The sequence below is a fragment of the Alternaria infectoria genome (assembly GCF_024043175.1).
Source record: "Alternaria infectoria strain BMP 0036 chromosome Unknown scaffold_7, whole genome shotgun sequence".
In the NCBI taxonomy this organism is placed as follows: Eukaryota; Fungi; Ascomycota; class Dothideomycetes; order Pleosporales; family Pleosporaceae; genus Alternaria; species Alternaria infectoria.
The window spans coordinates 1,049,578-1,072,600 of record NW_026250696.1 but is presented as its reverse complement, the minus strand read 5'-3'; the positions used below and the strand labels follow the sequence as shown (position 1 = coordinate 1,072,600).

General features: G+C 53.8%; 9 protein-coding genes across 9 annotated transcripts; 5 read left to right on the top strand and 4 right to left on the bottom strand.

Annotated features, from left to right (window-relative positions):
• Positions 1–480: 480 nt before the first annotated feature.
• On the top strand, positions 481–2,495 carry J4E92_005228 (uncharacterized protein; the record flags this gene model as incomplete). Its single annotated transcript, XM_051496611.1, has 3 exons — positions 481–1,064; positions 1,660–2,086; positions 2,145–2,495. The coding sequence occupies 3 exons, from the start codon at positions 481–483 to the stop codon at positions 2,493–2,495; spliced, it is 1,362 nt and encodes a 453-aa protein (XP_051353331.1).
• A 179-nt stretch (positions 2,496–2,674) lies between these two features.
• J4E92_005227 (uncharacterized protein) lies at positions 2,675–3,651 on the bottom strand (the record flags this gene model as incomplete). The annotated part of the gene is made up of 2 exons (XM_051496610.1): positions 2,675–3,427; positions 3,499–3,651. 2 exons carry the CDS (start codon positions 3,649–3,651, stop codon positions 2,675–2,677), a joined length of 906 nt encoding a protein of 301 aa, XP_051353330.1.
• Positions 3,652–5,898: 2,247 nt separating this feature from the next.
• J4E92_005226 (uncharacterized protein) lies at positions 5,899–7,125 on the top strand (the record flags this gene model as incomplete). The annotated part of the gene is made up of 1 exon (XM_051496609.1): positions 5,899–7,125. One exon carries the CDS (start codon positions 5,899–5,901, stop codon positions 7,123–7,125), a length of 1,227 nt encoding a protein of 408 aa, XP_051353329.1.
• A 283-nt stretch (positions 7,126–7,408) lies between these two features.
• J4E92_005225 (uncharacterized protein) lies at positions 7,409–8,264 on the bottom strand (the record flags this gene model as incomplete). Its single annotated transcript, XM_051496608.1, has 3 exons — positions 7,409–7,664; positions 7,716–8,196; positions 8,252–8,264. 3 exons carry the CDS (start codon positions 8,262–8,264, stop codon positions 7,409–7,411), a joined length of 750 nt encoding a protein of 249 aa, XP_051353328.1.
• Positions 8,265–8,813: 549 nt separating this feature from the next.
• J4E92_005224 (uncharacterized protein) lies at positions 8,814–9,828 on the top strand (the record flags this gene model as incomplete). Its single annotated transcript, XM_051496607.1, has 3 exons — positions 8,814–9,065; positions 9,113–9,415; positions 9,463–9,828. The coding sequence occupies 3 exons, from the start codon at positions 8,814–8,816 to the stop codon at positions 9,826–9,828; spliced, it is 921 nt and encodes a 306-aa protein (XP_051353327.1).
• A 257-nt stretch (positions 9,829–10,085) lies between these two features.
• J4E92_005223 (uncharacterized protein) lies at positions 10,086–11,761 on the top strand (the record flags this gene model as incomplete). The annotated part of the gene is made up of 2 exons (XM_051496606.1): positions 10,086–10,383; positions 10,431–11,761. 2 exons carry the CDS (start codon positions 10,086–10,088, stop codon positions 11,759–11,761), a joined length of 1,629 nt encoding a protein of 542 aa, XP_051353326.1.
• Positions 11,762–12,218: 457 nt separating this feature from the next.
• Positions 12,219–14,985, bottom strand: J4E92_005222 (uncharacterized protein; the record flags this gene model as incomplete). The annotated part of the gene is made up of 2 exons (XM_051496605.1): positions 12,219–14,941; positions 14,982–14,985. 2 exons carry the CDS (start codon positions 14,983–14,985, stop codon positions 12,219–12,221), a joined length of 2,727 nt encoding a protein of 908 aa, XP_051353325.1.
• Positions 14,986–17,393: 2,408 nt separating this feature from the next.
• J4E92_005221 (uncharacterized protein) lies at positions 17,394–17,864 on the top strand (the record flags this gene model as incomplete). Its single annotated transcript, XM_051496604.1, has 2 exons — positions 17,394–17,478; positions 17,530–17,864. 2 exons carry the CDS (start codon positions 17,394–17,396, stop codon positions 17,862–17,864), a joined length of 420 nt encoding a protein of 139 aa, XP_051353324.1.
• A 2,696-nt stretch (positions 17,865–20,560) lies between these two features.
• Positions 20,561–22,028, bottom strand: J4E92_005220 (uncharacterized protein; the record flags this gene model as incomplete). The annotated part of the gene is made up of 4 exons (XM_051496603.1): positions 20,561–21,198; positions 21,253–21,426; positions 21,489–21,813; positions 21,873–22,028. The coding sequence occupies 4 exons, from the start codon at positions 22,026–22,028 to the stop codon at positions 20,561–20,563; spliced, it is 1,293 nt and encodes a 430-aa protein (XP_051353323.1).
• Positions 22,029–23,023: the final 995 nt, after the last annotated feature.

Below are 23,023 nucleotides of genomic sequence, written 5' to 3'. Positions count from 1 at the left end.
GGTTGTTGGGCAGCCACATGCGGCGTTCCGCGATGCATTCCGAGAGACTGGAGTGACGTCCTTCGCATGCATATCATGGCCCACATGCCGCGACACGTCCCGCGCCTTGCACGTGCTTCCAAGGTCACATCTCCAACCTCACTGCAATGATAGCCAGTATCCAGCGGTGAGCTTAGTGTCCGCGATGTACAAGGCCCGGGCCTCAAGTACATAGGCAGCGTCCGTTCGACTCCGTCGGATTCAGTCCCATCCACAATGACAGGCATTACACTATTGGTTTGCATGCCCAGTAATCCGCCCAGGGGAGATTTGTCCCGAAGCTTATGAAGATTACCATTTTTGGAGCCGGCGACATTTATCCCAGGAGACACTCGCATCACCTCCTAAGCGATGTGGCTAATGTAGCAATAAACCTCGGGTAGGCTCCGGTACAAAAGTATGCAACTCCCAGGCTGAAAACCCTAAACCCATCCATCCAATATGTTTGCGTCCAAGTTCCTCAACCTCGTCTCCTTGACGCTCCTCCCTGCGGCTCTTGCCCAGTCCGAATACACAAACCTCCCAGCCGTCGCACCCGGCGTCTTCAACGCGACCGCACGCATAGAAATCAAGAGCACCGTCCCCGCCGCCTGGGACGTACTCACCGACTTCGCCAACTACGCAGCCTGGAACCCGTTTGTGCGTTATGCGCTCACTACTTCAGCCAAGGGCAACATCACCCTGCCTGATCAGCGACCGGTCGAGGGCAACTTCCTCTTCTTCCGAGTGCAGATTCCTGCGCTTCCGCTGCCGGTGAACAAGGACACGCCCGACAATCTCCTGAACACGCAGTTGTCCGCTGAGCGCATAACTCATGTGCAGCCCGAGTTGGGAAGATTGGCATGGGATTACTTGGGGGAACTCGCTATTAGCTCGACGCGTTGGCAGGCGCTTAGCGACATAGGCAATGGTACAGTGTTGTATGAGTCGATAGAAGTGTTTCACGGGTTGTTTGCTGGAGTCTTGAAGGATACGCTTGGAGAGAGTCTGCAGCAGTCTTTCGAGGCACAGGCAGAGGGACTGAAGTTATACCTTGAGGGTTGCTAAGGCTGTAAAGTAGGAAGCTACATCACCTCGTCTCTAACAATGCTGAACTCTTTGTAATATAGCACGTATGCAATTCCGATGATACGGCTGAATTGAGAGCCGGCACGATGCACAGTCGGCATGGTTGCGATGAACCCGACGGCGAATAAGCACTTCGGCGTTGCAAGCAACCATTCCGACCCCTGTCATCCATCCCGCGGGCATGCGCGCATCTCCACTGTCGCAATCGCACATGTGCAGTACACGCCGCAGCATCAGGCGCTCACCATGAGTACTTGTCTCAGCAACATGTCTCTATTTTTTGGCTGTCTATGATAGCACACGTTCTTTTGTCTTCCACTTGCTCCAACTCCGCTTCGTCCATCGTTCCACAGTGAGCGCGCAAGCCAGACAATACTTATCGCATATGTGCAGCCCTCGCCTTCCAGCAGCATGACGATGACCCCCGAGCTTGAAGCCTTTGCGCGAGCCATATCGCGCGTCCTGGGCTGGGCCTACTTCCTGTCGTGGTCAGTACCACCCACCTACCATCCCTCCTCCTGTCAGCCCCAACTAACCAACCCCACAACACAGGTCCCTATCCTTCTACCCGCAACCCATATCGAACTACCTCCGCAAATCCACGCTCGGCCTCGCCATCGACTTCCCCACCCTCAACGTCCTCGGCTTCACCTGCTACACCATCTCCACCGCCTGCTTCCTCTACTCGCCGACGATAAAAGCGCAATATGCGGCACGTCATCCTGACGCGCCGGAGACGACGGTGCGGTTCAACGACTTCTTGTTCGCGGCACATGGAGCAGTCATGTGCGTGATTATATATAGTCAGTTCTTTGAGAAGATTTGGGGCTTTGAGATTGGTAAGAGGCAAAAGGTTAGTCGGGTTATACTGGGGGTATGGTGGGGATGTGTGCTTGCTATTGGGGTTGTGGTGGTGTTGGTCAAGATGAATGGGGCTGGACGGGGATACGATGCCGAGGGGTGGGCGTGGATTGATGTTGTGAGTTATCTTGGGTCTACCTCTTCAAACCTCACGCGGTTGTACTAATACGAAGCAGATCTACACGCTCGGCTACGTCAAACTCCTCACCGTCTTCCTCAAATACATACCCCAGGCCTGGGTCAATTATAAGCGCAAGTCGACACTGGGGTGGAGTATATACCCTATGCTCCTAGACTTTGCGGGTGGCTGGCTTTCGCTCGCACAGTTGTGCATTGATTCTGCGCTGGAGAATGATTGGAGTGGTGTTACTGGTAATCCAGTCAAGTTTGGACTGGGCAACATCACTATTGTGTTTGATATTATCTTCATGCTGCAGCATTACGTGCTGTATCGGCACCCGGGGAAGCATATTGATGATGAGGATGAGGAAGAAAGGGAGGGGCTTGTACAGGGTCGGAGAGACTAGTAAATATGCATGCAAGGCTTCGTCGGGTATCCGACTTATCATAGCTCACGAGTTCTGGTCTTCAACTACCATCCATTGCTGCTGTGATAGACACATGAGTGTCATGGAAGTAGCATCAACGCGCCATTTCTTTACATCTCGACCACTTCCACGCGAATCAACCCTCAACCACAGCTATCCTATGCACTCTTCCCCGTGAGCTTCTCACAAGCCTCCCTATACTTCGCAGCCGTCTTCTCAACAATATCCTGCGGCACTTCAACACCCTCCTTCCCCTTCAACCCCTCACCCGTCAGCCAGTCCCTCAAGAACTGCTTGTCATAACTCGGCTGCGCCTTCCCCAGATTCTTCTCCCACGACTCTTTGGGCCAGAAGCGCGAGCTATCCGGCGTCAACACCTCATCAACAAGCACCACCTCACCCATCTCATCAACGCCAAACTCAAACTTCGTGTCCGCGAGGATGATACCAACTTCCTCTGCGCGGTCTGCAGCAGCGCTGTATATAGCAAGTGAAAGTTCCTCAACACGCTGCGCAATCTTCGCATCACCAATCATGTCTCGCGCTTTCTCAGGGCTGATGTTCTCGTCTTTGCCGCCTACTTCCGCCTTGGTGCTCGGTGTCCAGAGCGGTTCTGGTAGCTTCTGGCCTTCTACGAGTCCGGTTGGGAGTTTGATGCCGTTAACGGTTCCCGATTTGGTGTATTCAGACCAGCCTGATCCGGTGATGTAGCCGCGGACTATGGACTCGATGGGGAGGATGCGCAGACGACGGACTTGCATGCTGCGGTCCTTGAGCGACGTTTGGTCCTGGATTGCGGGGGGCAGATCTGAAGAGAGGAAATGGGTTTTTAGACCGGGGACTTTGGTGGGTAGGTAGTTGAACCAGTATATTGACATGGCAGTTAGGAGGGCGCCTTTTCCGGGGATGCCCTGGGGGTTCGTTAGTCTGAGGTCTTGAATACACTTCAATTAATATTGAAGTTTGGTGAAGTTGGACTTACATTCTCCATGATCACGTCATACGCTGATATACGGTCGCTCGCAACGAATAGTAGTGTGTCATCGTCAATGGCGTAGAGATCGCGCACTTTTCCAGAGGCAATCTTGGGCAGTTTGCCTTGGATGTCGATGGTGGTGACCGCTTGAGCCGACATTTTTTCCCGTGAGTTGATTTCTTGGTGTTGAGTTCGGGGAGTGACTGTGTTTGGTGGGGATTTATGCACGATCCCGCGTCGAGTATTTTATGCTTCAGCGGGGCCGCTGTGGCTTTCTCGAGGAAGGTGTGGCGGTGCTTGATCCAGGCTGCGATGGTTGCCTTGATACACGAGGCTCACTTATTCACGATTAGCACTGTAGGATTAAGTCATGATCATCGGAAACGCATGTAAACGATTTCAAGTTCGTTTGAATTAGTCGTCTACTTCCATTGTTACGTGATTGCAGCTCCGGCCTAATCGGTCACAAGCCCGGGCGTAGATCAATTCACGCCTTACTCCATTCGATCGCCTAGCCGCATCACTACACCTCACCCAACCACCCCTTCATCACTCTACGTTCTTACAGCTAAACCAGATCATCTCTAATGTCGTCAGTTCAGTTCACAGCCCTGATACGTCTCCCGTTCATCCGGGGTGACTTTGAAGATCCTCCGCAGGTAAAGTAGCATCTGTCCGCGTCTCCGGGGCTCATCTGACCGCGACATAGGCGCAATGGGATGCTGAGAGAGACCGCCAACTATGGAAGGTTATTTCCAAGTCTTCCAAGACTAGCGACTTGAACTGTAAGTATCCAGGACCCAATTCGAAAATTATCTCAAAGAAATGCTAATGTATTGTAGGGGTCGAGTTGTATGTACATCTATGCTACGCAATGCGTCAGACTTACTGACCATGTGACAGAGCGGACAAGTTCCAAGTCCCACCAACCTTTCTTCTTCAGCAGGCCGCATGGCTATATGAGCGACATCTAGATCATGTTCGTAACCAAATGAAGAAAGTCAGCATCTCGAATGCTGCTCCGTCATCTTCGCCGACTGGTGGTAGCACGCTTACTGCTGTGGGTGGCGTTGCGATGCGAAGGGGTGGCAGTGCCGGATCTGGAGGTATGTAAAACATCAGCATAATTTGATCTTACTGACAAAATATAGCTGGGAGGACTACATCAGCGTTAGCAGGACGCTCGAAGGACAGTCCGAGTTTGCGTGGCGCAGAGGTGGTTATACCCGGTGAGTCTCTCGACAAGCATCTTAGATGCCACAGTAGATATGTTTTCTAACATATATTAGCACCTTCGCTCTCGAGGACACCGTCTACCACCACGATCACTCAATCCCGGGCACTTACTCAGGCTCCAGCTCGAACATTGTCCACACGCTCCACTCAGCGACCTAACTTGACAAGTAGAAGGTCTGAAGACCGGGCGAATGCGCCAATCTCACCACCAAGTTATCGAAATCACGAAGCAGTTTCTCCAGATATTCCCGATTCGTCGTCCTCGAGCTCATCATCGTTGTCGGATACTGATCATCCAGCGCATCGAAGCCAACTCTTCAAGCGCCCGCCGCGTTTCCAGCAGAAGAAACCGCGAGAGCTTTCGACGTTTGAGGAAGGAGACGGAACGCAAGAGATTGACGATTATGGCTCACACGAAACAAGTCTACCTTTTGCAACTTCAGTCAAAACCAGACCAAACAATAGCAAGTACGCGCAAGACTCACGCTTCCGAGCTAGTAGCAGCAAGGAGCAAAAGGTTCTGCAACCTGCCCGCGCAAGGAATGCTCCGCCCGTCAGACAAGCGTCTATGGATGTGCAGTCAATCGCGACCACAGAGACGGCGTCGTCGATGACTAGCTCTGGCGGACCTCCTTCAGCAGCAAAGAGCCCTATGAGTCCTGCCTCGGACCACCGCGCGGCACTAGGACGACTCGGTAGTCCACGACGTGGAGGACTGCGATCCAGAAAAGAAGGTAGCGAGGGCACGCCGAGTATGGGCAGCAGCTTCAGCGACATTGATGGTGAGTCCTGGGATTATCCACCTTTAGATTGATATACTCATATCGGACAGATGCAGGTATCAGTCAGTCGGCTCTAGAGGAAGCGCTGTTGAGCAACATGCAGCATGGGAGGATGAGTACACTTAGTCGCATGTCGAAGTGGTAGGCATGACGGGAGCGACTTGGTACGGTTCTTCGGACGCGATGGATCTCTTTCACTTCTACTACGACTCTTATTGTGTGCCGCTCAAGTTGAATCTATTGTGCAAGGCGGCAAGTCTTGGCACTACTCTATCAACTTCGATTGCTACTCGCCCTCCACAAACAACACTCTTACCACTAACTAAAGTCAGCTCACATAAGTCTAGGTATAAGCGCGATGGCTTCTCGCTCGTTAAAGCCCGTCGCAATGCCGCTGCCACCCATCATCCTAGTGACAGACCACTCCACCTCTCCCCCAACAGCCACACGCTACACATTCGGCCGCAACGACATCGACTTCTCCATCGCCTACAGGCGTATCAAATCTCTTCTCACCCACCCGCCTTGCCCGCATCGCCCCCAATACCTCTGGCCCTGCGACGACTGCGAGTCCGCCTTCACCGCGAAATACTGGACCTGCGCCGCCACGCTTCTCGACTATTTCGCCGACTTCCACCCCATCGACACGCCCCTCATGCAATCGATCTGGTTCTACCTCCTCGATATCTGGCAAGAAAGCGCGCATATCCTCCCCTACGAAACCGTACTTGATGAAACCATCGAACACAGCGCCGCACTCATCGGCGTGGCGCGCGCCAGAGACTTTGAGAAAGCAGTTCGTGACACCATTACTTTGTTCGAAGTCACGATCTGGGGCCGGAGAACAGAAGCGGATTCGTGGGACCAAGTTATCTATGACCCGAGGGGTGAGGCTATGTGTCCTGTGGGTGAGTACGACACAGGTCCCTGGGTTAGTGGTGTGAAGCCCTGGAACCAGTTTCTGGGAGAGGGAGGAATGGGTGTTGCGGCGCCGTGGTCTGCTGCTGCTTCAACTCCAACTTCACAAGACAATGCAAACGGAGATGGAGGTGGAGCCATGAATGTCGAAGAAGAGAGAACAACAACACGCTACATCCCCCACCCCGCCATCGCCCTAATAGAAGGCCACACCGCGCGCTCCCGCCTCCTCGCCAACTCCTTCTACGCCAAACAAAAGCTCACTCCCCCTCAATACAACGCCGCCCTCGCAGACTACGAAGCACACACCGTCGTCCTTCCTTCCAAGCGCGGCGAACCCCACACGTATACTTCGCGCTTCACGGGCCGCGAAACTACATACGCGTTATCCAATGGCGCGCCGCCGATCATGCGCTACGAGGGGCTCGGCGACCCGCAGTTGGAACTCGCGGTTCCGGATGGAGATTGGAATCTGATGGATGAGTGTGTGGCTAGTTGTAGGGGGGTTACGGCGTACGTGGGTGTTAGTGGCGGGGATGAGGACGATGAGGATGAGGATATGGTGGATAGTGAGGATGAGTTGGTGCCGTTTGATTTGTGGACGGTGGTTGAGAAGGGGATTGGAGGAGGACGTGGCGAGGTGTTGGATTTGGGAGGTACTCGAGGTATGTTCGAGAATTGGTGGGAGGAGGAATGAGACTTGATTGGTACGAGTTTCGTAAGCGTATTGTCTGGATACTTGTGTTTATACCGACCAACTCCATAGGATGGTCATTTGGAATGTAGTTTTGGTTGAAGTATATTTGCTATATGTGCATATGTACAATACTAGCATCAACTCGCGCGCTATAGCAAGGTATTATATTCGTTCATTACAAAATCAAATCGTGGATATCGTCGCGTAAAAGATCAGTTTTCCTCCATGTGGTCCTTGATGGACCTCATCCACTTCGACCACTTCATCCTCGTTCAATATCAATTTATGGGGAGTAGTCCCTGGGCTTGCGCTGGGACTCGGTGTCCAAGAAGCTACCCCGGCTGCGGTTCGACTTGGTAGAGCGGCTCCGGCGCATACTGGAAGAGCGGTCTCCGCCGAGACGGCCTCCGAGGCAGAACATGACGGTGGCGAGGAAGTAGCAGGCGACGGCGGCCCAGGTGAAACCCATGAGGTATTTGCCGATGCTTGCTTCGAAACCGGCGGAGCGGAAGGCATCGCGGCCCTTGACTACCCATGCGCTGATGAACGTTAGTCGACGTACTGGAAGTTGGACATTGGCATAGACTTACGTCATGAGAGCTGCGGCGAGCGTCTGGAAGAAGAGGGCGACAAAGGTCATCAGGGAAGAGAGGTACCCTCCAAGACGGCTGCAGAGCGCAAGAAGACCGGAGATGAGGGCGATGGCAGCGAAGAAGAGAGCAATCAGGTAGAAAGCAAACATGAAGCGAGACAGGTAGTAGTACATGTGGGTACCGATGAACTGCTCGGGGATGTTTTCCTGGGTGCCAAAGTTCCTAGGAGGGTCGAATGGCAGCGCTGGTACAGGCGAGCCGCAGTTGGCATTGTTGCCGGAGTCAGGGTCGGCGCCGCAGATGGCGAAGAAGGTCCATCGCGATGGGTTTCGTGCGTTGGGGATACCGCCAGTGGTGGCTTCGAGGAAGTAGAACTTGGTGAGAGGAGCCTTGTTGACGCCGCCAGTGAGGATGGTCAAGAATTGGAAGAGCAGGCCTCCAGCGACCAGGATCAGCGAGCCGAATGCGAGAAGAGGTCCTGGAAGGTGTGTTAGCAGATGCGCAACCGAATTAGGAAGCGACGGGCGACGTACTAGCTACAGCCATGGTGTGCGGTACCCAAAAGAGTCGTCGTCGCAAGGGGGTAGGTTATTAAGATTAGGATGCACGATAATGGTGCGATTACAGGAGGATGGTTCGACGTGGCTAGCTGCGTCTCAAACGCGCGACGAAAAGAGGCCTGGCAAGCTTGTTTATGAGGTGCGGCCAAGCGGGTGACGTAGTGCACCTGTGAATCGGCTCTTTGTTGGCGTCGTCGACTAGCTCCCTCATCGCACAGGGTTACGGCACTATCGCGCGCGCTTTGCATCATCCCGAGGCTGCTCGACACGCCCAAGCAACAAGAGGGTCCGCGGCTTGTCTGCAAACACGCTGGCGGATGCGACGGATCGTGACGGAGGGCTTTAATGTGTGTGCAAGTGCGTGATGTGTTCGGCACGTGAAGAGATGGGCGGAGAGATGCAGGGATGGCTTCCTTCCTCGGATAGTAGCGAGATCCGCAGCGTGAGCAGTGGATCCTGGCCATCGAGGAGCTCGGGCAGCCCGACACCAACAACCTGCCGCATCGTGCCTTGGAACTTGGAAGCCATCACCGCCATGTCGACTGCCGTGTGGCCGCCTATCGATGACGCCCGCCTCTCACTCGAGCAGGCAGAGTCACAAGCGCGCGAGCTCGAGTGGCTGCTGGTGCAACTGCGCGAGACGCTGCAGTCGCTCAAGGCTGGCCTGGATGAGTGCGCTGCCCTGCTTGCGCCCTCGGAGAATGGCTCGACACTTGTGCTGACTTCGGTGCGCTCCGAGAGTCTCAAGGGCCTCATTACTCGCGTTGGCACGCGCATCACCAAAGGCGTATGTCGCTCACTCTCCGTCCCCATGCAGCAGCTCACACCGTGCAGAACGTCAAGCTGCGCCTCGCAAGCCTCCCACCGCCCAAAGGCTCGCTGACGTACGACCTCGCCATTTCCTCTGCACCGCATGCGCCGACGCTCGTTGTGCCCCAGCTCACCTCGATTCGGACCTCCATCAACAGCTGCCTCGACGTCATCGACGTGGCTACCTGGGGCGGCGATGCGACCAATGCCAACTTCGTCTCCGGGCAACTACAGCTGCTGCACGATCACATACTGGAAGCGCAGGCTGCACTGAAGGGCTACTCGGATGTCCAGCCGTCGTGGTGGGAGAATCCCGTCGACGACAAGGTAGGCTGCACCTGAGCACCCAACACGGGCACTGCTGACAATCACAGACATTCGACCCTCCACTACCAGCGAATATGTCCTTCCACCTGTTCGTCTTCGATGCCGCCCTCGTTCTCGAAATCCGCACTCTCGAGCCACACAACGCCGGTGACAGCTCATCGCTCACTGGCTTCAGCATCCGCAACACCTTTGCATCAGCACTTGGCGGGGCACGAGCACCTGCGCACGATGAAGCCGACCGCACGTTCAAGTACAAGGACCACGACGTCCGCGTGAAAGAGAAAATTCGAGTGGAGAGCCAAGACCCCGCTCTGATATCCGCGTCGGCAAAGCTCAACGCCTTAGGACACAGTGTGATGTTGAGCCGAAAAGCGCTCAACATAGTCATGGGTCAAGACGAGCAGATGGACTAACTCCGCGCAAGTCTGACAGCAGTCAATTGCACCATCGACCATTGGGCGGAACAACCACTCATATTTCGCCTTTTTCCGCGGGAATGCCCTAGTGCGATCGCGCCATATCGGCTCGTCGCTATCGGAACAAATAATGTGCCACGCGCATTATCAACACCGCCGAGGAGTAACCGCATCGACGATTGCCTCTGCTCATATTGCTGCCCCTCCTTCGTGGAATTCGAAGTTGTTCAGATTTATCCTCTGCATACTTCATCATGGCGCCAGCACTTCTTACCGCGGTAGACGCCACATCCCACATCCACCTTATAGTCGGGTCCAACCCACTAGCAGGCGCACGATGCGCACGATCAATAGAGGTTGGCGCGAAACCGATACTGCTCGCGCCCGAAGACTCTACACTTCACTATGGTCTTGTCAAGCGAATTGAGGCGGGCGAAGTAAAGTGGCTAAAGCGGAGTTTCAAAGACGACGACTTGACTACGCTGGGACGGGAGGAGGTGGACAGCGTAGTAGACGCTGTATTTGTTACTGCGGGCGGAAAACACACATCAGGTACGTGACATGAGAGTATGTCTCGAATTCACTCTGATTCGCCACAGCAACCCACATCTCGAGTCTTTGCCGGAGACTACGTATACCAGTCAACGTCGCCGATGCGCCGAATCTCTGCTCATTCACCCTCCTCTCCACACACTCCGACGGCCCTCTACAGATCGGTATCACAACATCTGGAAAGGGATGCAAGCTCTCCGCAAGAATAAAAAGGGAGATTGCGGCGTCACTTCCACCGCGGCTGGGTGATGCAGTGGAGAGGTTAGGCACACTGCGGCGACGCATATGGGAAGAAGATCATGCGGCAGAATTGTCGCAAGATCTAGAGGCTGAGGAAGAAGACAGCGGGCAGCCAGCAACCTTCAATAAGCTGATCATGGAGGAGAGCAAGGAAGCTGCACGGGGACGTCGCATGCGCTGGCTCTCACAGATATGCGAGTACTGGCCTCTACGTCGTCTCGCCGGTATCACAGATGCAGATGTCGACATGCTGTTCCGCGAGTTCGCCAGCAGCAGCCCCTCCAAGGTCGGACCCACCGCCACCACAGCGGCACGACGACCAGGTCGCATCATTCTCGCAGGCTCCGGCCCTGGTAACCCCGACCTCCTCACCCGCGCAGCGCACAAAGCCATTCTCTCCGCCGACCTCATCCTCGCCGACAAGCTCGTCCCCGCACCCATCCTCGACCTCGTACCCCGCCGCGCAACCGTCCACATCGCACGAAAGTTCCCCGGAAATGCCGACAAAGCGCAAGAAGAGCTCCTAGAGCTAGGTCTGGAAGGCCTGAAAGCCGGCAAAGTAGTCGTGCGGATAAAGCAAGGCGACCCATACATCTACGGCCGTGGCGGCGAAGAATATGATTTCTTCCGCGAGCACGGCTTCATACCCAGCGTGCTACCCGGCATCACCAGCGCTCTAAGCGCCCCCCTGTTCGCCGCCATACCTGCCACACACCGCGGCATCGCCGACCAAGTCCTCATCTGCACCGGCACCGGCCGCAAAGGCGCGCCCCTCGACCCACCCGAATTCGTAGCCTCCCGCACCCTCGTCCTCCTCATGTCTCTCCACCGTCTCTCCGCTCTAGTCGAAAGTCTAGTCGGCAAAGCGTACCCCGCCGATCTACCCGTCGCCGTACTAGAACGCGCTTCATGTCCTGATCAGAGAGTCATCAGGACGACGCTGGAACATGTTTGTGCGGCAGTTGAAGAGGAAGGCAGCAGACCGCCTGGTCTCCTAGTCGTGGGTAATGCGTGTAAAGTGCTGATGAAGTATGAGCAGAAATGGGTTGTGGAAGAGGGGTTCCATGGCTTGGATAATTTGGGTGGGGATGGCGAGTTGGAGATTAGTAGACTTACTGAAGCGGCCATTGCTGCGTAGGTAGCACACATGAAAGGAAATTCAAACTTAACATCACTAAAGAAAGATGTTGTCAAAATGGCATCGTGATTAATGCAATTCCTGTCTTCTTCTCTCTATGCATTCATCGTTCTCGTAAATTACTAGGCTTAAATCTTGCCTTTCCTTATACACATCATTTGACCTCTTGAGGAGGAAGACTCCGCTTCCTACAACCCCTCGTCTATATCGCTCTCATTATTACCATACTATACATTCCGTGAACTTCGTTCTATTCAAAAAGGTTCTTTGCGCCGTCATGCCCAAATGCCGTGATACCCATGAATCCGTAATGTGGAAAACAAAATATCCTCCAAACGCCGATGCTAAAAGTCGATTTTGTTGTGCGGAACTCGTGAAATACGAGTATAAATGTGTGTGATCGTGAAATGCGTTTCGTTCGTCGTGTACGATCGTTGCTGTCAGAAGGGAAACAACCCTATACCTGACTCGTCCAGCTCTTCCTCTTGTTGTTGTTCTGCTCTTCCCAGATAACAAGTTCGCGACCACTCCTCTCTCCACCGCGATGCACGCGATCGATGCCGAGATGCTCGAGACCATCGCGGCCGACGTGAATACCGAAGCCGTAGCGAATCTTCTGTGGGTCGGTGTAGGAGTTGTGCTTCTCGTTCTTGCGTTCTTTCCTCGTCTTCTTGTCGCCTAGAGCGGGTTCCGCAGCTGGCTCGTTGCGCAGATTGTTGCGCGAAGGACGGACGAGCGAGAGAGCGGACCGGGCCCATGTGCGTTCCGCGTAGGTGGATCCCATTAGCCTTGCGACGAGTTCGGGCTTTGTCTGTGGGCGGGAGAAGGCGCGGTCGGCGAGGATGGGTGATTGGTAGACCCAGCTGATTATCTCGGAGAGCGTGTTGCTGCGGTGGGGAAGGGCGGCTCGGCGACGGCCTGGGATGAGAGCGAGGAGGCTGACGCCGTAGAGGGCGAGGAAGAAGCAGAGTGCGTAGTATCCTGCGAGCTCCGCTGCGACACGGACCACGTCGTCGTTGCCGTAGTATTGCGTCCAGAAGCAGCCTCCAGCGAGGATGGGCAGAGTGCAGGATGTCAACGAGACAAAGGAGAGAACAGCTGTTTGCCAGTGTCTGTTCTCGAGTGCCGCCAAAGTGGCGGAGAAAGGTAGGCGGCAGGCATAGTCGACCAGAAGAGAAGCCTCAGCGGTAGCTCCGCCTTTGGAGGAGAGCGCCATGTAGGGCTGAAGGACCCGAAGAGAGTAATCCAGAGATAACAAAGCCAAGAAGAGGAAGTTGGCGATCAGAGCCGGAATGAAGGAGTAGAGGAAGTTTGACGCGGAGAAGCCGTCTGCGCCAGTGCGAGCGAAGACCTGGGGCAGGAATCCAAGGCGGACGGCGCTGTTGACAAAACTAACAACGAAGAAAGCGACCAGCAATACAGCGGCAATGACGATCCACGCAATGACCGAAGTGTCCTTCAGGTACCAGGGAAGAAATCGTAGTCGCACGCTGGGGTTGCGGATGTCGGTGCGGATGGTGAAGTCGTTGCCCTGTGTCGGGTCGAGGTTGGTGCGCTCAGCTCCCTTCTCAGTAATACGTCCTTCTTGGACTGAGAACCTCCGAATTCCAGCACCCTCTTCGCCGATGCCGTAGAAGACGTCACTGGGCCTCGTTGTAGTCGTCCAGTACCCAATACGGTCCGCGCGGTTGCTAACCAGATGCCAGTCGCCCTTCTCAAATGTCTCAGAGTTGTTGTAATCCGTGAGGTTATTCGAGCGCTCAAGAAGCGAGACGATATCGGCGAGAGATCGAGGGTCCCATTTCAGGCCAGTCGGGTTGCGGGTCAGGAAGAGCAGCATGTAGATCAATACGGCAATCAACAGGATGTAGAGAACAACAACGGTCCAGACAACACCCTGAACGGCTACCCATCGCCAGACACTGCGGCCCACGTCATATCGTACGTTGTAGGCGGAAGCGAGAAGGGGTATCGTCCAAGTAAACAGCCATGATACGAAGAAGAAAACACCGACACCGGGGTGTCCGGCGCGGAAATGCTCAAAGTTAGGCCATACGAACTGCATCGGGTACAGTCGGAGGAAGACAGCCTCAGAGCGCATGTGGAAAGAGTCCGAAGCCATGGAGATGAAAGGTATGAGGCGCTGGGTAGCGGTCTGGATTTGGATGAGCCATAGAAGTAGGAGCATTCCTAGGAGGGTTGGGAGGTATTCGAAGACAAAGTAGCGGTTATCGCCAAATGCGTTGTAGTCCCATAGGCCGTTACCATCGTTGCGGTTGGAGTAGACGGCGGAAAAGATCAAGGCTGCTAGCATTAGAAGACACAAGAAGATGTAAAGGCCTAGCCAGAACGGGCGAAGGATAGCTGGGAGGAAGTGCAGCGGCGCATGTTGGGTATGTGCGACGAAGACGTCGTTTTGTGTCCGGGAAGGGGACGGTGAATGTTGGGGCCTGTACTGTTGGGTTGGGTGATGTGGGTCGTAAGGCTGTGTGGTGGCCATGGGTGCTGGGGCTTTCGCAAGCGGTGTGGACGAATTCCTCAAGGGCTTCCGTGGTATTTGTTGTGACATCCTCTGCTGTGTGCGTTGCTCCTGCGCCATGTATCCAAGGCCATTGTCGTGCACAATCCTATCGACGGGGTAGTCATCTTCGTCGTCCTCTGGTCGGACCTCTGGGTATATCCTCGATCCTCGGACCTCTTCGTCGCGTGTGAGTTGGTCGATGGCGAATCGGATGTAGGGTGTGGTATCCTGGCCGGGTGTGGTCACCTGGGATTCGGCGTCCATGTTGTATGATTGAGAGCGCCTCGCGTCTCGCGTGTCTGGTCTCGACTCCTCTGCGATGGTAGACACAGCAGGCGATTGAGGGCGTCCGTGTGTGAAGGAAGGCTGAGGCTGCTGTCTTGGGACACCAACACCTCGCAGAGACGTTATCGGGATGTCAGTGTGTGGCACCAACTGCTCATGACTCTGTGCCGGTGTGCGGGAGGAAGGCGGTGTCTGGTAGAGAGGTCTGCGCTCGTCGCTCGAACTGGACGCGTGCTCTGACGCGCTGTAGTAGCCTTCAGAAGCAGCGAGGGAAGCAGCAACGCTCTGCTGCGAGGTTTGATGGGATAGTTGAGGCTGCGAGACTGGCGCCTCTGTCAGCATGATGCGTGTCTGGGATGGCTGGTGCAGCTCACCTACCGTTGGTTTGCTTGAGTTGGAATTCAGGCTCCACACTCATATCTTCTTCGGTACACTAATCAAGTGGAGCTGTTCAGGAATGTAGCATTATGAAGATATTTTGGCGATGGGGGTGGATAAGTTTTCTACTCGAGATGGCGGGTGCGTGCAACTGTCTACCAACCACCCGAATATGCGGAGGCTGGTCTCATCACGGCTGGGATCACACTGGCGCGACGCATGTATCAAGTACTCGTTGGAACCGGGAATGAACAAGTTTCTCGCGTCTACCACATATCATTCGCCGGATCATGTTGCGGTATGCTTGCTGTGTTGTCACTCGAGATAGCTGCCATGCTTCCCCGCGACGATGATGTACTAGCGCCAGCCGCCAGCCTCAGACGAGACCGGGAGGCTCGTGCGCCCGACACGTCCATTTCAACGCGACATCCCCACGGCGAACTCCATCATGGTCCCTGGTACACATCAAGCAATGCTTCTTAGCTACATTCTTTACCACGAAGTATCTTGCAACAACTTTTTGCGACAACTTTCTTTTGTAATGATCCTGCCTACTCTTTTCACCTGCCGTCCCGGTCAATCAAACTTACCTAGGTAGTCTTCAGCCATCACAAACGCTTCACTCGGGGCCGACTCTAGTGATTTTACAAAGCGTAGAGCTGCCTGCTCTTGAACACTCCGATAACACAGCCCGCCTGGACTGATGTGTCGACCGCGATTCCACGCTTAGCCTCCTAGCCCATTCCGGCAAGCGCAGTGCGCTGTTCACTGCTCAGGTTCCACATGGATATCAGTCTGGACTTAGATGTTCCAACTACGTAATACTGTCTCTACTTGATGCCCGCGCCATCTGGAGTACCGCCACAAACTTTTATTGACCTCAGCCGTCGGGAGCGGAACGAATCCGCCAAGCGAACTCTTTACAGCTGGGGTACCCGAGCAGCCGCATTGTCTCCCTAGCTCGGCGAACACACGTCTTGTCACATCATGTCGCGAGTCCGTATCTGCGGAAACGACTTCTCAGACCCCGGTCAAACTCCAGAAACCTCTCGGGGCAACGTTGGCTCCTGCTGACATCCTGTGGGGTCGGCGCGGGCTGCTGTTGAGAAACGGCCCCATGCCCTAAGCGCGGCCTGGTAGTCATTTCGATTAAAGACGCCACCAAAAGGGGATGATTTTGCGATTGCAACTCAGCTCCGCCGCCTTAGGTGGGCCTGAAGTTTACTGCTGGTCATTTGATCGAGTGTCTCAAGAGATGGAAGACAATGAGCTTATGTTTCGTCATGTCTTGTAGCAGGTGTGGTAAGGCCATCATAGCATCGCGTGTACTTTCCGTCATACACACCGTTCTTCCCGCGATGGGAAAATGCTGTGCTGAGGCTCTGGCGCTCAGCTCGATCCCTGCCACGGGGTACGGGTCGGGCTCTAGGCTCGTCAATCCTTCGCTTACTTCCCTTCAGCTGCTAACGCGAAGTATGCACAAGCTTCTGACATGCCACCAAAATACATCACATATCGCAAGCCACCATAGGGCGGAGGGTCTACCATACCCCATTCGATCACGCGCTGTGTTGGATTGGTGGGTGTTGTATGCGGTGTCTTCCTGCGGTGTCACCGATCAGGTAACGCCTCGTTCAGGCGTTCCTTGTGCGTGCTTGGAGACTTGGAGATACATGTTTGTCGGAGTCCGTGTGCTGTTCATCGCTGAAGTAGCTGCTCTTTGCCCCCGTTCTTTGCGATCTCCACTGTCTTCTTTCTAGTGTCGGCTGCGTTTACTCTTGCTTGATCTCATCTTTGCTTTTGCGCCGTTGGGCTTGCAATAATACACTTCCCTTGGACAGACATATCCAAAGGCTTTATTAATATAGGACGTACCCTCAGCATGTCTAACTCATCATTCTACGACTTTCACTGCCCGACCGGAGGCAAGTGGTAAGGAAGATCTCAGACTTCAGAGCGGCGCAGATACTAACAGACTATAGGTATGCTTGCTCTACTGGAAGCAAATTCGTCGGTTGCTGCGGAGCTAATCCTTGTGTCAACGGCTGCCAGCAAGGAAACATCCGTGCCGGTGGCTACAACATCTCACATTACGGCGAATGGCCAGGCGCTTCTTGTTCACAAGGCAGCGATTTCTACACATGCAGCGCAGGAGACTCTTTCTGGGGATGTTGCAAGACAAATCCATGCGCAGCGACCCCACCGGCTACATGCGCCTCGGGAGACCTAACACCTGCCTTCATGGGTCAGCCAGGTGAATTCAGCTTCTATGCTTCAGATGTCCCGAGTCCAACTCCAAGCGAAACCTCAACTGGAAGCCCCTCGAAGAGTAATACGGGTGCCATCGTTGGTGGAGTAGTTGGAGGTGTCGTTGCTCTTGCTATCATCGGACTGATTGCCTTCTTCATCCTCCGTAAAAGACGCAACAAGAAGTCTACCGAAGGCGAAATGGGCGCAGCAGCCATGGTCCCAATGATGAACAACGAGAAGCACGACCAAAACGGGCACTCATCACATTTCGACGGTCAATCACGTACGTTCCCCTCGTTGATCCTTCTCATAGTATGCTAATATCCCCCGATAGCACCTCCCACGTATACCTCTCCTGTCCAAGATCCTTACCACCAAAACTACCCAACCAAGGGCCAGCAGTCATACGTCCAGTACGCCAGCCACGCGAGCGAACCCCAAGAGCTTCCGGCAGAGGTCTCCTCGACCAACCGATACTCTGAACTTCCCGCCGGCGCATCGGATGTTGTAGATACTCGGCGATTCTCCGAACTTCCTGCCGAGGCGCGGCCTGGTCCTTCTGAGCTGGAGTCACCACAGACCTCACCTATGCCGGTACAAGGCGCATTCCCCAACGACAAGACGAAGCGCGCGAGCCGAGCTCAAGGGCTGGGCGTGATGACCGAGTAACCGTTGTCGTCGAGGGTCTAGTCCTGTGAAGATACCCTCATCAGAGGGAAGATGATGTGCATTCGCGTTATGTTGTTGTAATTGGGAGGTCCCGTTGTAATCTGTACTCGCGTATCATACCCATTCTTACCCACGAAATGTATATATACCATCTAACAACAATGCTGAAAACCTAGTGAACCGATTTTGGTGTGAATTGAGATTGCGCATCTCCTTTCTTCATACAGGGCCGCTTCAGGGCTTACTCTTACCTAATCCCACGTGCAGCTCACCCGTGCCACATTTAGAACACCAAGACCGCCTTCCTCTACGTTCCGAAGTCTCTTGTAACCAGGCGTTCAGCAACTATTTGAGCATTTCCTTCATGTTACTACCCCTTGATTACCACAAAACGTGATAGTGTGTGCCGTCCAAATATGCAACCCACAAGCTTCCTCTCCGGACATAAACAATCGCGACGCATCTCCCTGCGCGCATGCAACCACGCGGCAGCCACCGACTCAACCCGACGACCCCTCACGCCACCTCACACCTTCCATTAAAAACATCAGCCCTAAGATCTGCCCATCTCAAGTTCTTCTAGCCTTCCCTCTCCCCATCCGTCAGCATGGTGCGCCGTCGCAGCGGCCAAATATTTAGAACAGCAGGCAGTGCCAAGTAAATACGTATGAACAACGTCAGATTTCTTACTCTCAGGTAACACCCGAGCAATACCGGCCCCTATTACATGACTGCATATGCAAATATTCTGGGTGTCTTCGCCCTGAGTACTACGGAAAAAGATGTGGCGAGTGAGCAGTTCGGCTAAGAGTAGCATCTTACTACAATGATGGCTGAGCCGCAGGGCGGCGTTTGGGTCGATGTATGTGCTCTTGGGGTCCGGATCAGGTTGTATTGCAATTTCCTCGTGGTCTTTACTATCGACCGTTAGATTCCTGGTTTGAAGGCCACTGACTCTGTTGCTTGGACTCGCTTTTCAGATTTACTAGACAGAGCTCAGCCTCGTCATCCCAAACTATGCCGGCTAGCCTTCTTGAGCGACAAGTCTTCTCGCCTTCCTGCCCTGCTGGAGGTACGTGGTGGTCGTGCGGCTACGGAACGTAAGTTGAAAAGTTTACTTGTCATGCTTCCAAGAGCTAACACAGTGCCAGTTTCTTCGTTGGCTGTTGCGCAAGAGACCCGTGCGAAATCACTTGTGCACAAGGAAACTTGTACCCCGGTGCCTTCGATCCAACATCGTATGGAGATTTCCCGGACGCTACGTGTGGGACCGGGAGTAAATTCTACACTTGCGCCGCTGGCAGTAAGTCAAAGAGCATCGTTAGGCTTTGGGTCTATCGAAGACTCTTCGGCCAGATAGCGAACAAACTGTATCATTTGACAGCCATATTGACATAGCGTAGGAACATTCTGGGGATGTTGTAAAACGAATGCGTGCGCCCAGTCCGGTTGCCCAGATGGTGATCTTGAACCAGCAATACTCAATCGCGACGACTTGCTCAGCGCATATCATGCGACTGGTGGTTTGAAGACAGACTCAAGCCCATCACCGACATCCACCTTCAACCATTACGCATCAGTCACATTAGCGAACGTAGCCACGACGTCAGCCACATCAACATCGAGCACGATGTCCCCGTCGAACACTGCCTCCGTTGCAACCGAAGAGACACTACCCGTCGCGGCTATAGCAGGTGGTGCAGCAGGAGGCACCTTCGCACTCGCCATAATTGCTGGATTCGTAATCTGGTTCCTATGTTTCAGGAGAAAGAAAGCCAAGACGCGTGAGAAAGAGGATGGAGCAGAGCAAAGTCTGGATATTCTACCCATATGCGTCATGGCAGAAAATCGGCAGCCAGAGGTGACCGATTGTAAGTTCACCCGAATCGATCCCTCCAATGATATTCAAAGACGTGTTTGCCTAATACCCACGCGCAGCACCACCATCCTACACCCCACCAACCCCAGGCCCCAACAACACCATCTACAGCCCCTTATCCCCACTCGGCCACCACCCTCCTTCCTCCGTATACTCACAAGACACAAACTTCGCTGCCTACGCACCCCGTGACCCGAGCTATGCCATCGAAAACCCAACTCACTACGACCAACAACACCGCAACTATCCACACATCTGGCAACCGCCACCCCAAGAACTGCCACTCACAACCGTCTCAACTTCTTTCCCCACGTCAGCGCTAACCAAAGCTCGTAATTCCGTTTACGGAGATGTGCGCGGGCCTTCTGAACTGCCTGGTGATGACGTAAGGGGCGAGTTGGATAGTGCTGGGCCGGATTCACCAGTGTTGGGCGGCATGTGGAAGGGTAGTAGTGGACGTGGGACTCAACGACAGGGTTGGATGGCGCCGAGGGATTGGGGGTTGCAAGACATGCACGCGAAGAGAGATGTTTCGGATCAAGAGTTGTCCGGGAAGAGGAAAAGAGAAGGAGAGGGAGATGTTGGAGTGCAAAGACTGGGAGTGTTGGATGCGATTGATGAAGAAGTAGATGGGAGGGGTGGGATGAATGGGAGAGCTATTGAGATGAAGGAGGTTAGAGGGAGAAAAGAGGAGGGGGGATTCTTCTGAGAAATCTAGTTTTCTTCTAATCAGGCACGATGACCGTCCTAATAACGACCTTTGACTGCTTCCGATTGTTTTATCAAGCCATGGCTTTATCTTGCTAAATCTCTCAGCTCAGAAAACAGTCCCATCACTCAAAATAACAATCGGACTACTCTTCGTCTGAGGCCTCTTCTCCTTCGCCACCTCCCTCCCTGCCTTCCACGTGCCCGCTTCGAGCAGCTGCGCCATACTCAATTCAACCCCCTGCATTCTCTCAAGCACCAACTTGTACAGTTTATCCACCAAGACCAGCGTCATCGCCCTCCACTCAACGATAGCATCATCGCCGGCAGCAAAAGACGGAAGTCCACTTCCGTCCGACGTAGCTTTGAGACCGCGCTCTAGAGACGCGGGTTTGAGTGTCAAAACACCCAGATCGACAAATAGACCGCCATTACGGTATTCGGGCAGGGCGGTCATGGCGGACATATTCTTCCAAGATAGGGAGAGGATGCGGGTGAAGGGCACGGTGAGAGAGTAGGCCAGCCATTGGGTGAGTTTGTGGAAGGGTTGAATGAAGGTGCTTTCGTCTGCGTTGGCATCTTTGGATTGCGTCTTCAGTGTGGACAAGGGCCATGCGTCGCCGAGGGCTTGGCCGTTTACTACGGTGCGGTCTTGTGGCCAGATGGGGATTAACAGATTTTGGAGGACGTCCCAGAAGGTGAGGATGTCGAGGGTTGAGGGGTCAGAGGTAGTGGTCTTCATGTAGTCTGTTTTGAATTTGTTAATTACTGGCATGGGGATGGCTTTGGTAGGGGACGTACCAACGACATTGCCTGGACGGCCTTGTTCACCAAAGATGGCGGGTTGGGAGAGAAGGGATTTTCCTAGACTGCGGAGAAGGTTGGCTCGGGAGTCTACGCCTAGCATGGGGTTACTGGAGGAGATTTGGAAGCCTTCTGCAAGGGCCTCAGTTTTGAGGTCCTGGAGTCCCTTTCCTATACGTAGCTCAGTTAGCTGAGTCCCTTCCAACCATCCTAGCATGAACACGAATACTTACCATCAACAATCGGCCCCCCATCCTTCTTCGCAGCAAAGCCCAAGCTCTTGAACATATACAAACTCGCTACTGCAATACCCTCACTCCTCTCATACTCCTTTCCCGCACCAGGTTCCACATATCGCCAATGGTCTCCAGCGCCAGCATCCAACAGTACCGAAACAAAGAACAGGTCAATCAACCGACGCGTAATTTCAAGTTCGTCGCAACCATGCTTTTTCCATTCATCGAGGAGGCCGGCAATGCGGGGAACGCCGCCAACTTCAAAGTGCTGCCAGCGCCCGTGAGGTGGAATGGTGTGGAATTTGTCGGGGCCAAAGTCGCGCTTGTGAGTTTCAGATCAGCTTTCCATGATGTACAAAATGACTGAACTGAGAAACAAACCTTGATGACAGACGTCACATAATCCGCTGCTTCGCCCAAACGCTCCTCGTGCACATCAAAGTGACTAAGCTTGCCTGCTTCAGCAGCCTCTCCTACGATCTTGGCACGCTCTCGCACCGCTGAAAGGGAAAGCAGGTATTTGACTTTGTCGTCCATGTTTGTGTTGCTCAAGAATGAAGGGAAGTTTGTACGTATGCCTTATGTCGAGGAGTAGGTGTTGTCAGGCAAGTGGGGTTTAGCGCCCCACTACACCGCTTGCACTGGCCCGAATTAGGTAGTTGTGTGCTACGAGGACCACTTTTACGGAAGCAACTCGTGACCATGATAAGGGCGTCGGCGTTTGCCGACGGTCATCTTCTGTGAATAAGACGTGCTGATGACGAAGATTGGTTTTGCTTGACGATGCGCGCAAAGATGGTTACGTACAACGTATGAGTTGAGAATTGAGAATATACATTTCATTATGGGTTTTCGTCATCAGTTCGCTGGGCGGCGCAGCCAAGCTTAGGATAATAGCCGCTGTGTCCATGTCTACGAATATCGGAGAGGAGTCAGCTATACACTCTCTTCTCCTGCCAAATCTTCAGCTAGTGTTCTTATGCGACAATGTCGTGATTGCACCGTTCCATAGCCTGCCCAATGTCCGACACCGTCTCCTGCTCGTAACAACCACAAAGCCGCGTAAACAAATGCGTCCCTTTGGTCGCGAAAAAGAAACAATAGAATCAGACCTCCCTAACTATAGAGGCCGAACAGCCCGACGAGCAGCGACTGCCATCAATATGCATCAGCGCCCCACCGAAATGAAGGTAGCCGACAAAGGAAGAGAGAAAATGTAGAGAGGAGCCTGGTATCCCAGATGCAAGCGCGCTGGAGCAAGATACGATCGAAGACTCGCCCAAAGTTACCCGAAGGTGAAATAAGTGAACCTCAAATAATTGGTACACCAACGCTTTCCGATGGCATGCCATGCGCAAGAGGTATCAAATCCAGGAATTGCCAGAGACGAAGGAAACCCAAAAGCAGGTGCCACAGAGACCCAGGACTGCTTTTGAAGTGGTATGTTGAGACTAAAGGAAATACCGTGGTATCGGATGCGGCGTTGGTCATTAATGTAAGGTCAATAGAGGCGTAGAAAGGTATTAGTGAAA